The sequence below is a fragment of the Anguilla anguilla genome, chromosome 12, assembly GCF_013347855.1.
Source record: "Anguilla anguilla isolate fAngAng1 chromosome 12, fAngAng1.pri, whole genome shotgun sequence".
NCBI classification, from domain to species: Eukaryota; Metazoa; Chordata; class Actinopteri; order Anguilliformes; family Anguillidae; genus Anguilla; species Anguilla anguilla.
Genome location: NC_049212.1, coordinates 21,359,237 through 21,378,790, shown reverse-complemented (window position 1 = coordinate 21,378,790; position 19,554 = coordinate 21,359,237). Strand labels below are relative to the sequence as shown.

General features: G+C 40.7%; 3 protein-coding genes across 4 annotated transcripts in view; 1 reads left to right on the top strand and 2 right to left on the bottom strand.

The window, feature by feature from the left end:
- Positions 1 to 137, bottom strand: part of pak1 (p21 protein (Cdc42/Rac)-activated kinase 1) — a 44,622-nt gene extending 44,485 nt beyond the window's left edge. Inside the window, exon 1 of the mRNA XM_035386329.1 lies at positions 31 to 137. The gene's annotated coding sequence lies outside the window, so the exon portion shown is untranslated. The remainder of the gene's footprint in view (positions 1 to 30) is intronic.
- Positions 138 to 2,978: 2,841 nt separating this feature from the next.
- On the top strand, positions 2,979 to 5,994 carry aqp11 (aquaporin 11). Its single transcript, XM_035384211.1, has 3 exons — positions 2,979 to 3,790; positions 4,155 to 4,271; positions 4,512 to 5,994. Exons 1-3 carry the CDS (start codon positions 3,196 to 3,198, stop codon positions 4,622 to 4,624), a joined length of 825 nt encoding a protein of 274 aa, XP_035240102.1. The 5' UTR covers positions 2,979 to 3,195; the 3' UTR covers positions 4,625 to 5,994.
- A 2,874-nt stretch (positions 5,995 to 8,868) lies between these two features.
- On the bottom strand, positions 8,869 to 19,249 carry clns1a (chloride channel, nucleotide-sensitive, 1A). Of its 2 annotated transcripts, XM_035386600.1 has the most exons (7): positions 18,789 to 19,248; positions 17,826 to 17,962; positions 15,873 to 16,004; positions 13,491 to 13,601; positions 10,747 to 10,920; positions 9,548 to 9,614; positions 8,869 to 9,183 (listed from the first exon to the last, which is right to left on the bottom strand). In XM_035386600.1, coding segments are annotated over exons 1-7 (741 nt in total). In that variant the 5' UTR covers positions 18,908 to 19,248; the 3' UTR covers positions 8,869 to 9,182. The 2 variants fall into 2 exon arrangements, with proteins under 2 accessions (XP_035242491.1, XP_035242489.1); XM_035386598.1 differs by lacking the exon at positions 8,869 to 9,183 and having other exon boundaries at positions 9,544 to 9,614; positions 18,789 to 19,249.
- Between the last annotated feature and the right edge of the window lie 305 nt (positions 19,250 to 19,554).

The following is a 19,554-nucleotide window of genomic DNA, read 5'->3' as shown; positions in this document are numbered from 1 at the left end:
AATATGTAAGTGGTCACTCCCAAAATCTACCTTTCAGCAATTGCTTTCGTTCGCAGTCTGTCTTGCATGGAAGGCGGACACTGCACCAGCAAAGGCGGACCCCGTTGAGGCAGATTCAATGTTGCCACTCAGTTCTGTATGGAGACATGGCCGGCAGATGGTGACGTTATCTAAGCTACGTCATTTTTATAGAGCATATTTGAGAGTGGTAAAATGACGTAACCTTAATCGAGCCGACAGGTCTATTTTTTTATAATATCCTTCCATTCAGAGTTGTATCTTGGGAATTTATGTATTTTTAAATAGATTTGCAGCTCAAAATACACACACTAAGCATAATGAGCTTAATTAAAATATAAGAACAAAGAAAAAACTAAGAATTAATAATAAATGTTTAATATTACAATAAAACGCCATTTAGATGCAGGTTTAGGAAATATCCACAACCACATTTAGTGTTATGAAGCAACTATTTCTCATTTGTTGAAGAAGTGGTTTTTCACAGGTTGCTTCTCTCCTTTTTAATGTAACCTGAGCACATCCTTTCTGGAAGTGACTAAAGTGGCTTGGGATTTATGGTAAGTGCTACACTGACATCTGCAGGGCTATTTAGGTTTTGTTACAAGCAGAGCAGTCTCTCTTTAAAAAAACTGTGTCCCTGAGTAAAAATGTACCATCCTGTGCCATCCATGTCCAACCATATATGGAAATATCATGATTTTTACATACAAAATGCTTTACTTATCCTTTTACAAGTGATATCCATAAGGCTATAATGGTTGAAAAACATGGTCGTTGAGTAAATTAATGTACTCTAACTTGATAACATCAAGGTGAAGACTCAAAGGACACAAACAGGTGTGTTTAGTTGAATGATATACTATAGTTCATTATGATTTCTAATGTAGTTTATATATTTAGGGAATTGTGCTTGATTCTTAATGATTTTTTATTTATTTATTTATTTTACATTTAAGCAGTCAACATACATAAACTAGCCAAAAGTTTAGAAAAATGAAAATACAAAATTTTATCTTATGTACTAAACTCGTATTATCAATAAGTGCATACTAACCTACTGGCAAAATAAGACAACCAATAGCATACAATTATTGATTTCAAAATGAAAGTTTACAACAAACAACCTGTGCCACTCTGCAGAACCAAGCAATCGCTGTTCTGAAGCAATAACATTCACTGTTTCACAGTTTATTTTATGCAGACACATCCTGTGATTTTAATCTTATCATCTGAAATGTACGATCTTTCAAAATGTATGTGACACATCAGCAGAAAATAATTATTGCAAAGTACCAGAGATCCAGTTTGGACGCCATTAGAAATAATCCAGTAGTAATTATACGTAAATGTAGTAATTATACATAAAATAATTATCTGAATGTCTAAAATGCCAAAACAATTTTCAGCACCTTTTCTGCTACTGTATATTACAATAAAACAACCACATTTTTGTACAAGCTATGGAATGATGTTAATTTATACTGAATTTCTGTAAATGATATGCATAGCATTGCAATTAATTACAAAGTAGAACATTATCATTGTTAATACAAATAAGAGTAAAGCCAGGTTTATCAGGAAATAATGCCTATTGAGGCTAAGGCTATTAGGTTACCCGAATACCTACTTGCTGCAGAGTGAAATCACGTTGGGTCAATCCTGGGGGATAGGCACAGGATGGCTCTTGCACTAAGATGTTGCCAGACAGATCTATCTATTTGCTTCCTGGCAATTCATTCTGTCCCCTGTGAGGGACATGAGTATCTGGGCTTAATCTTAAGAACCATACACTCAACTATGCTGAAAGCTACACCACAAGGGACATTCAATTAAAACAAATAATATTTTAAAAAATAGTTTCACTGCAACATGTTTTTGTCATCAAAATGCCTGTATTATGTCAATGAATTTAAATACTTATTGCTTTTTCTGCCAAGTCTCAGGAGGATATGATAATTGACAGCGTCCCTCAAAAGCCAGGATCAATGCCACAAGGGCATGAACAGTCACAATATTGAAATTGGTGGCCTTCAAAACTGGTGGTGGATTGGATTAATAAAGGAGAAGAAGGAGATGAACCATAAGAAGAAATTATTTTTTATCTTAGTATGTTCACTTAATGTGCACTGTCCCTGTAAAAATAAACTGAATAAAGTAAAGTAGTGTGACTTTTGTATTATGGTATTCCCACTGGTGTGATTTATAGAATAGTGGATCATGCACATGTGGTGCAAAGGTTTAAGAAAGGAGCCATGCATACAGTATGACCAAAAATTTCAGTAGTCTGTTGTTGCTGTAGTTTTCTGTTTGGTGAGATCATATTTACACCAAGCCTTTACATTACAGTACATTACAGGCTTTTAGCAGACGCTCTTATCCAGAGCGACTTACACAACGTTTACATACCATTTACATTGCATCCATTTATACGGCTGGATATATACGGAAGCAATGCAGGTTAAGTACCTTGCTACATTGCAACGCTACTTGTAAGAACCAAGAACTTGCACTCTCATTATATATGGCAGTGTCTGCAACCTGACTGGATGGCAAACCTGCTAACTTGGTTCTAGCTGAACTTTTCAATGTAAATTTAATAATCTGTAAATTGTCCTGGATAAGGGAATTCTTACAAACAAAAAAAAAACAAAACCATAATACAACTAACAAATAAACAATATTATTATATTAATCTCATTTTACTGTCTGTCAAGTTGACACATTTTGAGTTTTTTTTTTGAGTCCAGTCATTGATGTGTATTGAAATTTTAGGGGTTAACAAATAAGCAAAATGAGCCTAATTTTGTATTCGTCGATACTGTTGCCAAATTAAGTTTATAGTATAGAATATGCCACTAAAATACAGATACAGCGTGTTCTGATTTGTATTCTGCGCCCTCCACTGGTTCTCCTAAATAACACACTTCATTTGAAATAGCCTACTGTAGAAAGTCGAGCTGCATGCAGAAAGCTAGTGCAGCAGCCTAGCGACTTCCGTGTCCTCTGAGATCACGCCCGTAGTAGTGTTAGCAGCTGAAGGGTTGAACCATATACCGTATGAAGGGGTTGAACGCACACAACAGTAGCGGATGGTACGGCAGTTGGCTCCGTAGGCTACTATAAAGTTGTTGCACTTTAGATTTCTGGAAAAGAACGGGTGGGATTTTCATCGCAATGGCCGACATCACAGTTTCTCTATTCCTGCTGGCACTTTTCGTGCTTATCAGTGAAGTTACAAGGAAGATCGCCACGAAGCTTCTCGCCAAAACGGATTACGGTGTTTATGTGGTGGAAACAATCTCGACCTTTCAGCTCTGTGCCTGCACCCATGAGCTGAAACTCCTAGGCGAGGTGGGCAGAATCGAGCCGCAGATCGGATTGACTCTCACGTACCTTATTTCTGTTATTCACGCATTGACATTCCACGGAGCAATTGGTAACCCTTCTAGTGCCATCGAGCACTTTTACTGCAGGCGCCTCACCGGCAAGTGTGTCCTTGCACGGATCGCCTGTCAATTTGTCGGTGCTGTTTTGGCCCGTACGATGGTACCTTACGTATGGGCTCTAGGATTCTCTGATTTGCACATGAGGCACAAACTGTTCGGATTCAAATGCATAAATCCAATTAACGCAACGCTACCCAAAGGAGCTGCAGTGGAGCTATCTTGCGCCTTTGTAGTACAAACCGCAGTTACACATATGTACCATGTAGACGAAAAATACCGTGCACATGCCGTAGCAGCAGTCATCACCGCCTTGGTCTATGCAGGTTTGTCCTCTTATTGTAATATTTTCTACTGCCTAGCAAACATCAAACGTTTATGTAGTCAAACGTACAGTTTTAACGCATAACATTGGGCAACGCCAGCGTTGCACATGTGGAATGCAGCCTATTTAACTTAAAATAAAATACATCGCTTTCTAGCTACAGAAGACCGAGGGCTCGTTAACTTAAAAGTCCATGGCTGCTACTTGTATCATAGTTGGTATTATTTGCTCATGGATATATCTTAAAGGTGAATAACCTGTTTCAGAATAATCGGTCTCTAATCACTGTCTGTTTGATTATATCATTTGTAAAGTATTATAACGGGCCTTCTTCTCATGCGGGAGATCTGTTGGTACTATTCCAGGAGGAAGTGTTACTGGAGCAGTGTTCAATCCGGCTCTGGCATACTCGACCCAGTTTTCCTGCAGTGGCCACACGTTCGCGGAATATTCATTTGTCTACTGGCTGGGTCCAGTTTTGGGTAAGACGCGCGGCACTTTAGACCACTTTTTGCTAAACACTTTACAGGACATAGCCTGTTAAACAAGATAGGCAAGATGTTATTTAACTAATTGTTGCGTGCATCCTGGTGACGTCCAAGTCAGTGACATCATTACAGTACTGAGGTTCACGCAAAAATGCTCGGTGTTACTTTGGTGTGTTTGTTGTGAACTACAGGATAGTGTTTAATTGATGTTTTTTTCCCCGTTTCTCTCTGCAGGTGTGGCCACTTCATTGTTGCTTTTTGACAAAATTATTCCAATTTTATCAGGGAAAAGCTCTTACCAAAATAACCTGAACGTTCCTTACTTTGAGACTAAAAAGCTTATATAAACGCAGCTGGATTTTGGGGGTCGGATACAAAGTAACCCCAGAGTAGTCTTGTCATTACTGCAACACTATTTAACCTGTCCGTAACAGTGGTAGCTTCCGTAAGAATTCATAAACAAGTTATTATAACATTTTATGTATATATACAGGATATTGTATAACATAAGAATGAGGATTCAGTGATGCGTTGACATCTTTGCCACAACACAGAATAGGAGATGTGTTAAACAGGACTAAGGCTGAACATCTACTTACTGATTCTAGGATTTGGATTCTGGGGGAAAAACTTGTCTCTAGGCTAAATTTACAAGGAGCTCCACTAATAATAATAATAATAATAATAATAACATCCTTAGTTTTCTATAGTTTTTCCAGTGAAAATATCTCAAGTAGTGTTTGAAAAAAGAATGATGGTAATTTACCTCAAGCAGACTCACATGTGAATTCTCTGAACAGATTTAGCATCTCTTGTTTGGGGTGTAATATTAATTTCATATGTACATTCAACTTTAAAATGCAATGGAATACCGTCAATTACCTCATGAGGAGCCAAGGAGTAGTGTGATATCCATGAATATTCCCCAATTACAGTAATGGCTGGTAAGGAGGACCATGGATTAACAAAGCAGCAACATAGAATGTAACTGTAAATCCAGTAGGTAGTATATAAGTATATCTCAGTTTTTTTGCACATTCTGAAAGCACAGTTGAATGTTTTTGTATGTGTGGACAAAAACAAAAAACAGTACATGGGATGTTCTGGGATGTTCTATCACTGTTGATCGTGTGACAGTGAGCTCCATGATGGTCATCAAAGCCTGTGCACAACTCTTAAACCACACATACCTTCTCTACATTTGTGTTTTCCATTTTATGTCTTGATGAAAAGCACATTGTGAGAATGAAGATTCTTCAAAGACTTTCATTGACAGCGTCATTATCTTTTGTATTTATGATGTTACTTGGATTTTTTCCTCTCAAATACTTGTTTACTTACTTATCTTAGCAGAGAAAGTTTTTAACTGTTTAACATTCCAAAACAGTCTTTTACATTTTAATGCACATTTGTATGATAAAGAATGTGACCTGAAACACAGATTTGGTATGAATGTTGAGAACTAAATGACTTGGAAGCAATTGGTGCCTTTGGAACGAGGGGACTCAATAAGTGATTGACTTGGCTTGACAGGGGGTGCTGTTCAGTGCTAAAATGGTGAAGGTCAGTGACTTTTATTACTTCAAAATAATATGCTAGCTAATGTGTGTGTAGACATTCACACACAAGTGTTACAGTACCTCTTAATGAAATCTTTGTCATCATCTGTTTTTATGTTGAAAATATTTCTGATAATAAAAAAGTCTCTGGACTGAGAGAAGTGAGTAGATTGCTCATTGAAATACTATGTAGAATAGCATCCACATGCCCAAGTAAAGCTGGTTCATCTTCATCCAAAGCTTTTCCTGCAGGATGACTAAAAATGTTGAGAAAGGGTAATGTTGAAGGCAACCAAACGGACAGGATGTATAACACAAAATCAGTAAACTACAACTGTGATGAAAACGTCATGAGCCATATGTGCAAGAGGGAGATTGATAGCTTCCAGTGTGCCAATGGTGATTGTACAGTCTACGATACCAAGAGAATTTTGATCACATGAAAGGGATGTAATACAGATAATGTGTAAATACAATCCACATTTTGTCAGTACCAGAGAGCTAAACAAAATCAATGTTTACTAGTAGTAACAAATGCGTAGTGGCCTCATTTGATGTGAAAATATGGGAGGAGGGATTAACACACATTCTCCAATACCTACAGTGTGGCATGTAAGTACATGCAGTCTTTTCTGAGTAACTGACAATCGTATTGACGTTACATCATTGCTTTCTTCTCGGCCATGACTCAGATGTTTTTAAGAAGTGCAAATCTGGCACTTTGGCAAGTGGTTACCATCCAAACAGGTTACCATCCTGTTTGGTAAAATGTGCTTTTGCCAATTCTTATAACTGAGTAAGCCAGATTTGGCAAGAGAGTAAATAAAAAGGGTTGAATTAGAAAAGGGAAATGGCAATAACAGAGTGGCAGTTCTGAATTTCAATATTTAGTCCAGCCCTGGAACTGAATTATAACTAGTAGCAAGGACCTTAAGAAAACAACAGATAACAAATGCTCCTGTTCATTCCATCCAGTATCGGTTGCCTGCACCAAGAGAGACTGGACCCACTTTAATGCGTGCACAGTACACGTGTATTTTTGGATTTTCACGAACAACCTTGAAGGCTCTGTGGTCAGAGCAAAGAGGGTGTGTTCTTAGTTCGACAGTCATCTGAAGCTATACAGCCATGACATTCCAAGGGTTAAACATTCTCCCCTCCCCTAGCCCACTTGAGCCAGCACAGGGTCAATCTTGGCTGCCTACAGTAAGTATATTTCTTTAGTGTCATCTTTTCTCTTTCCCAGCACATTAACAAAAACATTATTAAAGGTGTGTACAATTTCTGAAATGTGGCTGTAATGTCAGTGTTTGGGTATAAGAAAGTGAACGTGATCTCAAACATCCCTGGTCCATTAAACAAATATAGTGTATATGGTACAACCCAAATAGAGATGATCACATTAAGTTATGGCAGTTTTCTCTGCCTGTGAAAACAAATAACACCACTGACATAATTCAGTCTCTTATGGTCCAATAACAAGAACTAGATTGACCACTAAAAATCAAACTTACTTGGACTAGGGATAAAAATGTTGCATAAGCAGTCCTCCATTTATTATAAAAATGGTGTCATTCAGGGGCTGCTTTGATTCAAACCCTGAAACCTTGCACCATTTCTACCTCACTTCCCCTTGACCTTCACGTTCCTTCCTGTTTCTTCCCCCGCCCCCAACCCAGTCTTCCCTCTCTGCCAGGGGTCCTGAAATCATCCTGCCAGGAAGCAATGTTACACATGCTTTATCCCTCCAGCATGCTCCTGTTTCCCAATCCTCCAATCCCCCCCCCCCAGTCAGATGACATGGCGGGGAATGGAGACAGAGGTCTTTTATAGGAATGGTGGTAGGGATTATGAGTGATTAAACATGCACTCAGCTGTGAAGGGAGAGAGCAGCAATGAGATTCACAGCAAACAACCCCCAAAAAACCCACACAGTACCACTGGAAGCCAGACCCCAAACTCCCCTATCTGGTGGTTACAGCTAGTATACCACTGTTCAACTACACATTGTATCACATGAATGGCAGCCACCCAGATGTTCAGGGGGAAAATGAACAGCAATATAAAATAAACCATTGCAGTTCAACTGGCTCAAGTCAGAGCACAAGCACAATCAATCTGGTGATAACATTTCACCAACAGAACATGCTTTATGCTGGTTAGCTCATTGTTAATTTAGATGGACTAAAGAAACTTTTAAAGCATATGTATTTTCCCTGAGTTAATCTGAAAAGGCTTAGATCTTCCTTACCTACACACCTGACATACCAAACTGATCAGCGCCCATGCAACAGAAGAGAAGGCTCTCTGCTTCCTCTTAATAAAGACAATGCATCAAAGCTAAATGGGAAAAAAGGCTATTGCGTATCACACTATACCGGGCCACTTCATAACTAAAAATAGTAGACTTCCTACTCAACACAGAGACTGCCTCCATGAAGCAATGTTTTCAAGTCTATTTGAAGCCCCAACCAATTTAAATGTTGGCGTTGAAATTGGTTTCATGAGTAACGATAGTCAGCTTAGTGTTTTATAGGCACATGCAGTAGGAAAAAAAACACCTACACACAGTTTGGCCCCAATAGGAAAAGGAACAAAGCCAATTGAATTCAACTTAGATTAAGGACATGAAAAGGACGTACATTTTAACCCTACAAATGACAAAAAAGATCCATTAGATAGTATAATTTTAAGGGGAAATGGGAAAATGACATTTTTACTTATTCAATATTCAAATAATTTGAATCTTATTTACGCTTACAATTTTGGCATTTTGCAGATGCTGTTATCCAGCTCAACTTACAAAACTTAAATTGTTTTTGCATACTATCCATTTATACAGCTGGATTTTAACTAAAGCAATTCAAGTTAAGCCCCTGGAATACAACAGTATACCTCACCTCTGGGATATGTGATTTTATCTATGCAGCCCTGTAGCTGACACAGACTTGCATAATGCATCCATAAATTCAACAGATTTAACCTAAGTACACACACAGTACTTCACCTCCACCCAGAAAAGCAAAGTGACATAATACAAAAACTATTTTATTGAAGAGTTTTCATACAAAGACATATCACTGAGGGGGAAAAAGGTTTGTCCAATAGACCATAAAAAAACTGACATCAAAATGTAATATTAATTACTCCAATAAGTACAATATGACAAAGGGCCTTGCTGTCCATTAGCCCAAACAGAACAATCAGCTGGTGATAGTTCAATGCATTCTAAACAGGGAAGGTTCTGGGGTCAAGTGCCTTGGCTGAGATCTGAGGGAGAATCCACTGCCAATCTGTCCATCCTGCTATAACCGCTTTCAACTGCTGAAGACTCCACTCTACACCATCTGCAAGAGATGACCAAACCCACACAACAGCATTGTGACTACAGAGCTGGACGGCACTCAAAACTATACAATACATATGTCCAACTTGATTTGAATTCTAAATGTGACTGATTGTCAACCTGGTTCTTTGAAATCCCCACCCCCCTTCCTGAACCACTAGAAAATGCCTCATAATGTCTCTGGTAGGGGCACTACATGCCAGGTCTGAAAGTATGAGAGTGGTACCGTGTTAGATCCAGTGGATATGAAGCTGTAGGGATGGGTTTGAGAAAGTGTGCACGCATAAATTCTGAAAAAGGGCCTCCACTAAGCAAAGAAAGAAGAGCATGTGAAAGGGGGTAGGTGGGAGAGGCGTTCTTCTCACCAGTGCTCCACATCAGCATCCTCAAACTGTCCAGCCACCGTTGATTCAGAGTCCACCTCCATTCCATCTGTGGCCAGGCCAAGAAAGCACAAGCAAGGCGGTCAAAAGGCAGAACCTCCAACAGAGGACTGGATTTCAGGCTTTGCGCAGATATGACTGGAACATCGGGGTGGAACACTTGACACTAAAGCGCACTTGTAAATAGAAAATTCTCTGAAAGTCACGTCTGTGCAATCACGTACACTGCAATGCTACCCCAGCATTTCAGTAACTCTATACCATTTTCACACTGGCTGAAAAGCTGCCAACGCTGTCATGAACCCTTTACACTGCTGCCCAGAGCAAGGCTTGTGACCAGTTTACACTATCTAACCAATGAGGTGTTGGTCTCAGTCATCATTTTCATTCTTATACAAGATTATATTTAACTTGTGAGAAAATGATAGTATATATAGCATTACATTTGAAATGGAAATGTATGTAATACACAAGCAATTTCATAGGAGAAAAACAAAATCATGCTCTTGCAGAGGATAACGGATATATAATGCACAAAATAAATTCAATAAATGATTAAATGTAATAGGTTCAATAACCATTGCATGAACATGAACTCTCTCATTCAGTACTTGCAGGGTTGGTTCATTTTTTCCACTGAGTCCAAGCTGAAGGGTTAGGGGAAATTTAGGCCAGCATATCCCTCCCAGCGTTTCTTCAGCACCTATGTGGGAACTATGTGGTTTCCACTGACCTTGGCTCAAATGGAAATACTCTCAATGGCCAATTCCACCATCCCACAGAGATCAGATGCAGCATATATAGCACCGCCTGAAGCCAAAGACTCACATGAGTGCATTTAATGGGGGGAAGAGATGTTAAAGCAATGCCCTACCTCACTGTGGCAATTAACCATCCGAAGGCTTACTGTTCCAAAGGTCATGAGGCTCCATGGTGTCTGAGCCAATTTCACAATCTGGTTTCCAAATATCACTATCGACTCACTCCCCAGCATGGCTGGCTGGCTGACTAAATCTATTTCTCTTCACCTCAGCTGACGTGTGGTGATCTTTCAGGCACAAAATAGCTGCCGTGCATAACCCAGGTTAATGCCACAAGGCTGTACCCTAGCTGTAAACCCCAAAGGTGTCCCTGAAAGGTGCAGCGCGGATGTGACGCGTCGTGTTTATTCTCAGACCTACCTTCGAATTCTGCGGAGGCCTCGTCCGTCCGGACCCCGGCCATGTGGTACTGCTGCGCTACGGACTGGGCGAGCATGCCCTCCAGCCGGTTCAGCGTGGCCTGGCCCTCCACCGTCAGGTGGGACAGGCCCTCCTCGTAGGTGTAGAAGGTGGGGACGTCCCCGTGGTTTTGTTCTGCGGAAGGAGAGGCGGAGTGAGATGGGGGAAGGTCGTTGGGAAGGTCATACTGTTTAGCGCAAGGTTGTTCATCTGGAAAAAAATGATGGCCAAGGATTTGCAGCGATGCTGACAAGGGACCGTCAGGATACGGGTTGCTGAAGGCATTCTTATTTTAGCGCTCGTCTTCCACACAGGGCTGCGTTTATTTCCCCATTTGAGCTAAACCCAGCGTCGATGAAGGCGCGGTGGAACTTCTAAGACGTTTCAAATCCCAGTTTAATTGTGTGAGTTCAGAGTGGGCTGTGTAAGGTGCACTTTTGAGTGTTCCTGGACTTTCACCATTGCTGAAGACTGGTGAAGCCACAACTGCACAAGAAGTTAAAATAGACAAACAGCAACTGGAAGACCAGGCCATGGGCCAACCAGGTGAAGGGGTCAAACGTACAGGCAGATTACTCCCCCTGGAATACTAGGCTATGGACGATACCAGGTGAAGGGGTCAACAGGGCAGGACAAGTCTGGACACTGACGAAAATAAACCACTCTCCAATGCATCGACAGTGCCACAGCACAAGAAATGTATATGAATGTAGAACTGAAAGTGAAAGAGGCAGTGATGTACAGGAATAAATGTAGGAATGTGGTTGGACGTAGGGTTTATAAAAAATGGGGTTTACCTACATGAGTGTCTTGATCACAGAGGGATCATTACCTTAGAAATCCATAGAGAAGTATCTTGGAAGATAGTTCCGATCATAAGATCACGCGCAGTCACACAAAGTATCCTATTTCTATCAATAGATCACAAAGGAGTACACACTGCGGTTTCTCTGTTCTTAGAGGAGAAGGGGTTTTGGTGCCTATTCCTGTCCAGATGTGAGCAAACAAACTCCTCTGCTGAGGTCACTCCACTGGCTACCAGTCGCTGCCAGGATCAAGTTCAAAGTCCTGACCCTTGCCTACACTGCAACCAACAGGACGGCCCCTGTCTACTTTCAGGACATGATTCAATTCTATACGCCTGCTCGACCACTCTTCTCTGCAGCAGCAGGGTGCCTTGCACACCATCCCATCCGAGTAAAGGGTTCTCGCTCATCACAATCACAGACCGTGGGTATGAAAGGCTTGTATTTAAGGGAATCTCAAAGAAGCATTCCGGGAGACACTGCTTAACAGTTCTCTTGGTACCATAGTCATTTCCATACGAAATCATTTGGTTATGTACTTTGTCAGTGAACATGTTCATGTTATTTGCCGTAGCAAGCACGTGATCCTGTGTTCAGCTATAGCTAAGGTGATCATATTTTCTGTCATTATCGTAACTGGTGATTATGCTTATTAATAAATCCTCATATTTCCATCCCATCAGCATCTTCCTTCCCAACCATTTTGCAGCCTCATGAATACTTTTTCACTGTTATAAGAACCCACTAAGGGCTGGTGTATACAATCTGTGGTGCAGTGTCCCAGGCACAGGGAGATGCGTTCTTGAGTCTCTGAGTTAAGGTCACGGCTCCCCACCCGAGGCTGGGTGCAAGCCTCAGGATTAAATTCCTGAAAAGCAGGTTTCATGTCCTGAGGTCTCAAGACTGAGTTTCACTAAAATAGATTCCAGATCTCGAGGAAGCCCTAAATGCCAAGTAAGATGACAAGTCTCGAGACTGAGTTTCTAATGAATTCCTAGTCTTAAAGGAACCTCTGAGTGCCATGATAGATAACATGTTTCAGGATATGAGTTACTAAAAACAGATTCCTAGTCCTAAAGGAACCTCTGAGTATTGAGTTTTGAGTAACAAGTTTCAAGATATGAGATTCTGCAAACAAGACCACGTCAAAACCTAGTATATGGCTGGACCTAACACACGTGATCCGACCGACTAATAGTGTAACTTCATAACTCGGCCGACCAATGGTGTAACTTCATCACTCACTTAGTCACTCACTCAGTAACAGACATTCGCGTTTGTAGGGCTGGCCCCACTGTTGCGGTCCACCGAAAATTAGATTCCTAGTCCTAAAGGAACCTCTGAGTACCAAGCCAGACATAAAACATAAGAATTACATTTTCTCTTACAGCTGCCTGAACCAAAACAGCTCAAATTCAGCATTTCACAGATTCAAATGCAATTCATCAATGTATGTGTGAAACACCACGACTTTCTGTTCTGTCTAAATAATGACAACCACATGTACTGTTATGCCAGCCCAAGCATTGTCCACTAATGAAAGTTTCAGGAAATTGGTCAAAGCTGCCTACATGAATCTAAGGCTAGGACAGGGATACTGGCCCTTGTGGCCAGTACTGATGGTTTTCATTCCTCCCCTCTACTCAGGAACTGAATTAATTCCGACAAACTAGGTGAGTGTAATCTCTGGCCAATCAGTGATATTATTGCACTATGGAACAACAGACAGATGGGAAAACAAGCAGTACTACTGACCTTGAGGGCCAGAAATGAGTATCCCTGGGTTAGGGGTAAGAGGTTGTAATCTTTCAGTGGATCCAGTTACACAATGTGCCAAAACAGTAACTGTTTAATATAGTAACTGTGTGTGTGCAAGTCAAACTGAGAGACAGCGCTCACCAGCTTCCTCCACATCGTACTCGTCGCCCTCGAAGTCGTCGTCAGAGTCTTCATCCTCTGGGTCGGGGTGCAGGGCCTGGCATTCGCACATGGCAGAGAACATGGGTTCCACTGTGGCAGGACACAGGCAGAATTGATGGGCATTAAGAGCTGGACCGGCCAGTGACACTGACACACATGGGCACGCGTTTTTCTGTAGTCATAAAAAATGTGTCGATAAATCTGTGATCAAATGCAGAAATAATCATCATATGTGGAAATACTAATTCAGAGTTAGGAATTGATGTCTGACAATTTTGATATTGATGCCAGTTGTGTGCAATAAACGTACAAACTTTTCATATTCTTTATGAAACAGTACCATGATTAAATCGAAGTGTTCATTTATAATCCCCATTTTAAAGCATATCCCCCACGTGAATCACGTTCCTGGACGATGCGCTATCCTCTGTTGGTCTGGGGAGGGTGTAGACTACCACATGCCTCCTCCGATACATGTGGAGTCGCCAGCCGCTTCTTTTCACCTGACTGCGAGGAGTTTCACTGGGAGAGCATAATGCGTGCAGAGGTTCACGCTATCTCCCCCAGATCCCCTCCCTGCTGAACAGGTGCCCCGACCAACCAGTAGGAGTTGCTAAGGCAACAATGAGGACTCATACCCTCACCGGCTTCCCACCCGCGAACACTGCCAATTGTGTTCGTCTGACCAAGCCGGAAGTAATATACACACCGGGCATCAAAGAAAAAACATCCGTCATGTACAATTACATGCATCTTGTGTCCAGATAATTCTCCAAACATTCAAAAAAGGAGACGAACAGTGACATAAAAAAAAAAAAAGAAGGCACAAGAGAACTGGTCTCGCTATACTGAGAACTTTCAGTGGAACTGTAGTGTAGCGTAGATGCTTCCAGAATTAGAACTGTGAACTTGCTTTTCCTGCTTTGCATAATGTGCATTTGAATAGGAGATCTTTGTTAATATTATTTTCACTCTGGTTCTGCCATCGGATACTCTCCTTGGCTACGGAAAACAAAGACATGCCATGGGTGCCTCACAAACATGAGAGGAAAGCGGTGTTCCTGTCATACAGGATGTGTGTGTCAGAAGAGTGTGCCTAAAGGGAAATCAACACTAAATATCTTGGAGTGTTTTGACGTGACATGTTTTGCATGTACTTATGTGTGCACATGTATGAACGAATATGCAAACTGCAGTGAATGCTGCTATGCAGGTTGTGTGTGAAGCAGTAACTCACACATTCTTAATCTTACCGAGTGTTGTAAGTTTCAAGACTTTTTTTTTTATAAGTGTGATGGCTATACATCCGTCCAGCGGTCAGCACTCTACCCCAATTAACACAGTGCGAGTGAATTTTTCTTGTGTTGATTTCCAACAACCCCAACACTTGCTTGGATCTTATAACAATACACACAATTGCACAGAATAAACTATAAGTCAGAATTTTTCATTTTTCATATATCCTTGACATATTGTTAATAAACTCATAGATACTGCAGGGTTGTGGAACACTTGGCTGTAACAACTACAGCACCTTCAACAGGCTTCCGTTCTACACCCATACACGTTTACTGAAACATTGAAACTAACTCCCCCTGGTGTCCAAAGTGCATATTTAATCAAAATATGCATTAAACCAGCAATTGTGTTCAAACTGTTTCACCATCAAGGAGTTGCAAAACAACAATCTCATTCAAGCATTTTACATAACTTACATAACTATATTGGCTGCAGACCACCAGACTTAAAATGTAGAAATTCTGAAAGACTGAATTACTGTGCCCATATCTGATTTTCCTCCACTGAAGATATGTAAAGAAATTTCTTTGGATGGTGTCTCTCCTTTAGGTTTTACATTTTGCAATGTGTAAGTTGTGTGTGACTATGATAGTGCAAAAGGTGCATCATATAAATATACATACAAGATAATTCCCATTTGGACACACATTTCACACATTTTGAATAAGTAAGAACACTCACTATATAGTTCATACTTATTCATAAGGATGGCAAAGAAATGTGTGTAAAGACTGGATCCAAACACTGCCTGATTTATGATGGAAAAACAATCCTTCAAAATCCTCATGTTCTCATTAAAAGCTGAAGTGAGAATGCATCAATGCTATAATAGTGCTGCAACATTGTGTTAGGTGGGTTTCCAGAGATGATTTGCAATAAAATGACGATCTGCAATTACACTGGAAAATCAAAAAGACCTTCAGTCTGAAACCTCATACTGTACAAGTGCTGAGACATACATATTAACCAATGAGGAACTGTCCTTACAAGAGGAGACAATTCTCCAAAGGTTTTGGATAATCTTTGCTTCGGATAACCACGGCTCACTTCCTTCGAACTCACATGCAGACTTATCGCTGGGCACAAAGCGAATCTCTGTGATAGGGCCCGAGTCGTCATCGCTGTTCTTGTCCTCTTCATCATCATCCTCATCTTCATTATCCTCATCGTCTTTCTCTTGCATTTCAGATTCCTCTGGAAAATAGCCAACATATTTTCTTTTTAATTTTTTTGTCCACACATTTAGCGTGTTACATGAACAAAAACACACAGATACGCACGTAAACAGCTCACAGAGAACTTCTTTGTGAAAGAGTTTTTGTTCCATTGCTTTTGTTGGTGCTTGACCAACCATTCCATAAATGAGGGCAGCCAGCAATGCAGAGCTGTGACAGGGGCCTGACAGTTTACACACTGCTTTTCTACAATCAAGAGGCTGCAAACAGCATTCCCTAGTCTAAGTACTGTGCATTCAAACTATAGGCATAAAATGGGAAAAAACTGCAGCCATAATAACAAAATACAGTGCAGACCTACACAAGCCAATGCTTCACAGATATGGGACTGATTTGTTTGGGGCCCACAATGACCTCTCAGTCCAGCTCAGCAATTCTCTATGATACGATTACATTCATGTGGTTATAATAGCTGTTTGTACAGAACTGAACTGATGCCGTGCCTTTGGTTTATCAACAGAATGAGTACACTAATGTTCAAAGAAAGGCATGACGACTCAGTACAATGTGTGGCAGCATTGTCTGTCTGGGTTCAAAGCACTGGACTGAGGAACTGCAAACCAAAAGGGATGGCAGCCTTTTTATCCTTACATTAAATTCAGGACATACAGCTGCCTGCAAAAGGAATAAAATGCACCAAAATCAGACATCTGGATGCAAGTGCCTTCTTTGCATTACATTACACTGTGCACAGGCAAAGTAGATACCCCTTTACCAAGGAAACTTAAACAGGTTTACACCCAGACATTTATACACCCAGACATTTACAGATACAGTGCTCCACTTGTGATTCCAAGTAGAAACCTTGAGATTCTCAAACAACATAAACTGCACTGTAGTACTAAACAACTACTGTCTGATGCTAGAATTTAATGCCAGTAATTCAATGTTCTGCCTTTGCTCTCAAGATATAAGCTCCTGCAGCCACTAGCCACAGCACATAGCACATAAAAGAGCACTCGAAGGAAAACAACACCTCCTGACCTGTTGTGATGCACCAGACATGGTGAGGAATGGTTTCTTCACCACTTCAAAAAACCATTCAAACATGAACAAGTGGGAGAGACACAGATCTTAAATCAAAGTGGACCCTCAAATGCTTTAAGACTGGGGGGGGGGGGGGGGGGGGGGGGGGGTAACCCCAGCACAACTTTTTTAAGCACAATTGCTGAGGAGCTGTAACTTCTGGTCTGTCTGAAAAGGCCCATCTGAGTAAAGAGAGCTGGCAGAAAGCCCCAAGTGAAACAATGTGTCTTTCTCAAGGTAAAATGCCCCTGAATAGCAGGGGAATGTACATGGAGATCAGATCCTGCTGAAGATAGGCAGTCACTCAAAGAAAATAAAGGTTTCTTTGGCTCCTTCATGCTGGGAAACCTCCATCAGAGCCAGTAAACACAATGCAAGCAGACAACAGACCTTTAAGTTATATTTAAAATAACAGTTCAACAAGCAAGCTCGTGAAGAAAGAAAGCTTTGCTCAGAAAACATCAATTATGGAGATGCCCTATAGATGTGGTTACATAATATGCAAACGGTTCCAGAACCAATGGTCATATGTAACCATTATTTCAGAACACTAGGATACGGTCGCTAAATGTATTTCTGAAAATATCTTGTATATGTGGAACGTAGGGACATACTGACAAGAATATCCTTGCAACCAATACTTTTTATTTACGCAATTACACAACACTGCCCTCTCCTGTCACTAAACCAACAACAAAAACAGTTAAAGAAGCTGCAGATTATATTCCGGGGAACATTACGTTTACATACTTACCGCTCAGTTTCGAGTTTACCATCACATACAGGTGCTCTTGTGGGTAGGCGCTCAGGTCTCTTGATATGGCATGGAGACTGATGGAAGGGTATTCGAGGGAAAACCCCATTCCAGAGCCATCGAACCATGATAAACGACTAGAAAATGAGACTTAACTTTAGTACTGTGCAGCACGTGAGCTTATTATTTATATCAACACTAGCTAGTCTAGTAAACATGACACACCTGACGTTGCTATATAACGTTATGGACTCGCCACCAATTAAACATAAACTAGCAGAATCTCCACTAGGTTTAGTAATGTTTGCCATCTTATTTTAAATCAATGTCTAGCTAACCACTTAACCTGGTTTCTGTAACAGGCAAATTAGCTAATGTACAGAGTCGTGAGACTGGATTCATGTGTGTGGACACAAATGTCAAAAAGTTCCATTGTTAGCTTTGGTACCAAAAGACCAAAACTTAACTATGGGGGCCCTGATCTATAGTCTTTGATCTACACGGAAAAACCCACACCTGACAACATTCTAGTTAGCTACACATCTATAAATTAGACCGTTTTCGACAATCCAATACCTAGCTGGCGTTAAGTTAGCAACAAAACCGTAAACTGTAGATTAGTTATCAGTTCGCCAAAGTCTATTTAAATTTATAAACTGGACCAATGTGGGGTACTTTGTAAGCTAACTTAGCTAATGTCGCCGTGAGTAACATTAACCTTAGTAGGTTGCTTAAAACGTGACAAACGGCATGGCTTTTCTGACCTCACCACTTTTGTTTTGGAGCGTTAGGTAGCTTGCGAATGCTAGTTAGCTATGTCGTTGAATTCGCAGTACTAGAAGTCACACTATACATAATCACTTTTTGATAATTTCCTGCGCATACTGACATAATAATTAATGAACAATAGTTTAGCACATACATAAACGTTAGCAGGATTGCTAGCATCATGGGCATACTTACGTTTCTGCGACGTAGAGGGTGCCCGATCCAAGTCCCTTGCCGTCCAAGACTGCTGTGGTCTCGGCTTGTTCATGCCTAACGCCTTCGCTGGGAGGGGAGACATTCTTTAGCAACACCATCGTTGTGTCTTTACTAAACCAAACTAGCTGTATTCTCGAATAAGAACTGTCAATTGACGCTGACCTCGTTTTGTTCCACAAAGCCCGCTAATTTACTCCACGAGAATTGCACATATACGTCAGCACAGTTAAGTTAACGTTAAAGTGTGCAATGGACTAAAAAGATGTCGATTTGAAACCAATGGCAGCAAAAACGAGCTAGTTAGTTTGACAAATCTGTCAGAATTGTATTCTCCCTGCAATGCAACGTTTTTAATAAAATCCCCACTTCTACTTCAGAAATACGCACATATTTATATGTGGGCCATAACCTGACGGACTTGAAGGAGAGAATACGCGGAATCACATAACATCGCTTTCTAATTTTATCGCCATCTACAGTCGTGGACATAAAATTACAAGTTTCATCGAGCAGCACGCATAGAGCGTTGGCCTATATCTACTAGAAAGAAAGAGGGGGGAGTTAGGGATGGCAAGAGTTTAAACTGGATCTTAGGGTCATACTCAATCAATTTATGTGTTAAAATTAGGGTTGCCCCGGCCTCTTGACATAATTTACGCATTAAGTATATATTAACTACCTTTACATTGGGATGGCAGGTAGGCAATGTCATCTGCCAAGTTACACATTGGCAGGGCATGCCCAT

Coding starts and splice junctions, on each gene's coding strand:
- clns1a (XM_035386598.1), bottom strand. CDS start 18,907: ATGGTGTTGCTAAAGAATGTCTCCCCTCCCAGCGAAGGCGTTAGGCAT. Junction 16,005..17,825: donor GGTAAACTCGAAACTGAGCG/GTAAGTATGTAA, acceptor GCTATTTTCCAG/AGGAATCTGAAATGCAAGAG. Junction 13,602..15,872: donor GCCCAGCGATAAGTCTGCAT/GTGAGTTCGAAG, acceptor GTCCTGCCACAG/TGGAACCCATGTTCTCTGCC.
- aqp11 (XM_035384211.1), top strand. CDS start 3,196: ATGGCCGACATCACAGTTTCTCTATTCCTGCTGGCACTTTTCGTGCTT. Junction 3,791..4,154: donor CACCGCCTTGGTCTATGCAG/GTTTGTCCTCTT, acceptor GTACTATTCCAG/GAGGAAGTGTTACTGGAGCA. Junction 4,272..4,511: donor CTGGCTGGGTCCAGTTTTGG/GTAAGACGCGCG, acceptor TTCTCTCTGCAG/GTGTGGCCACTTCATTGTTG.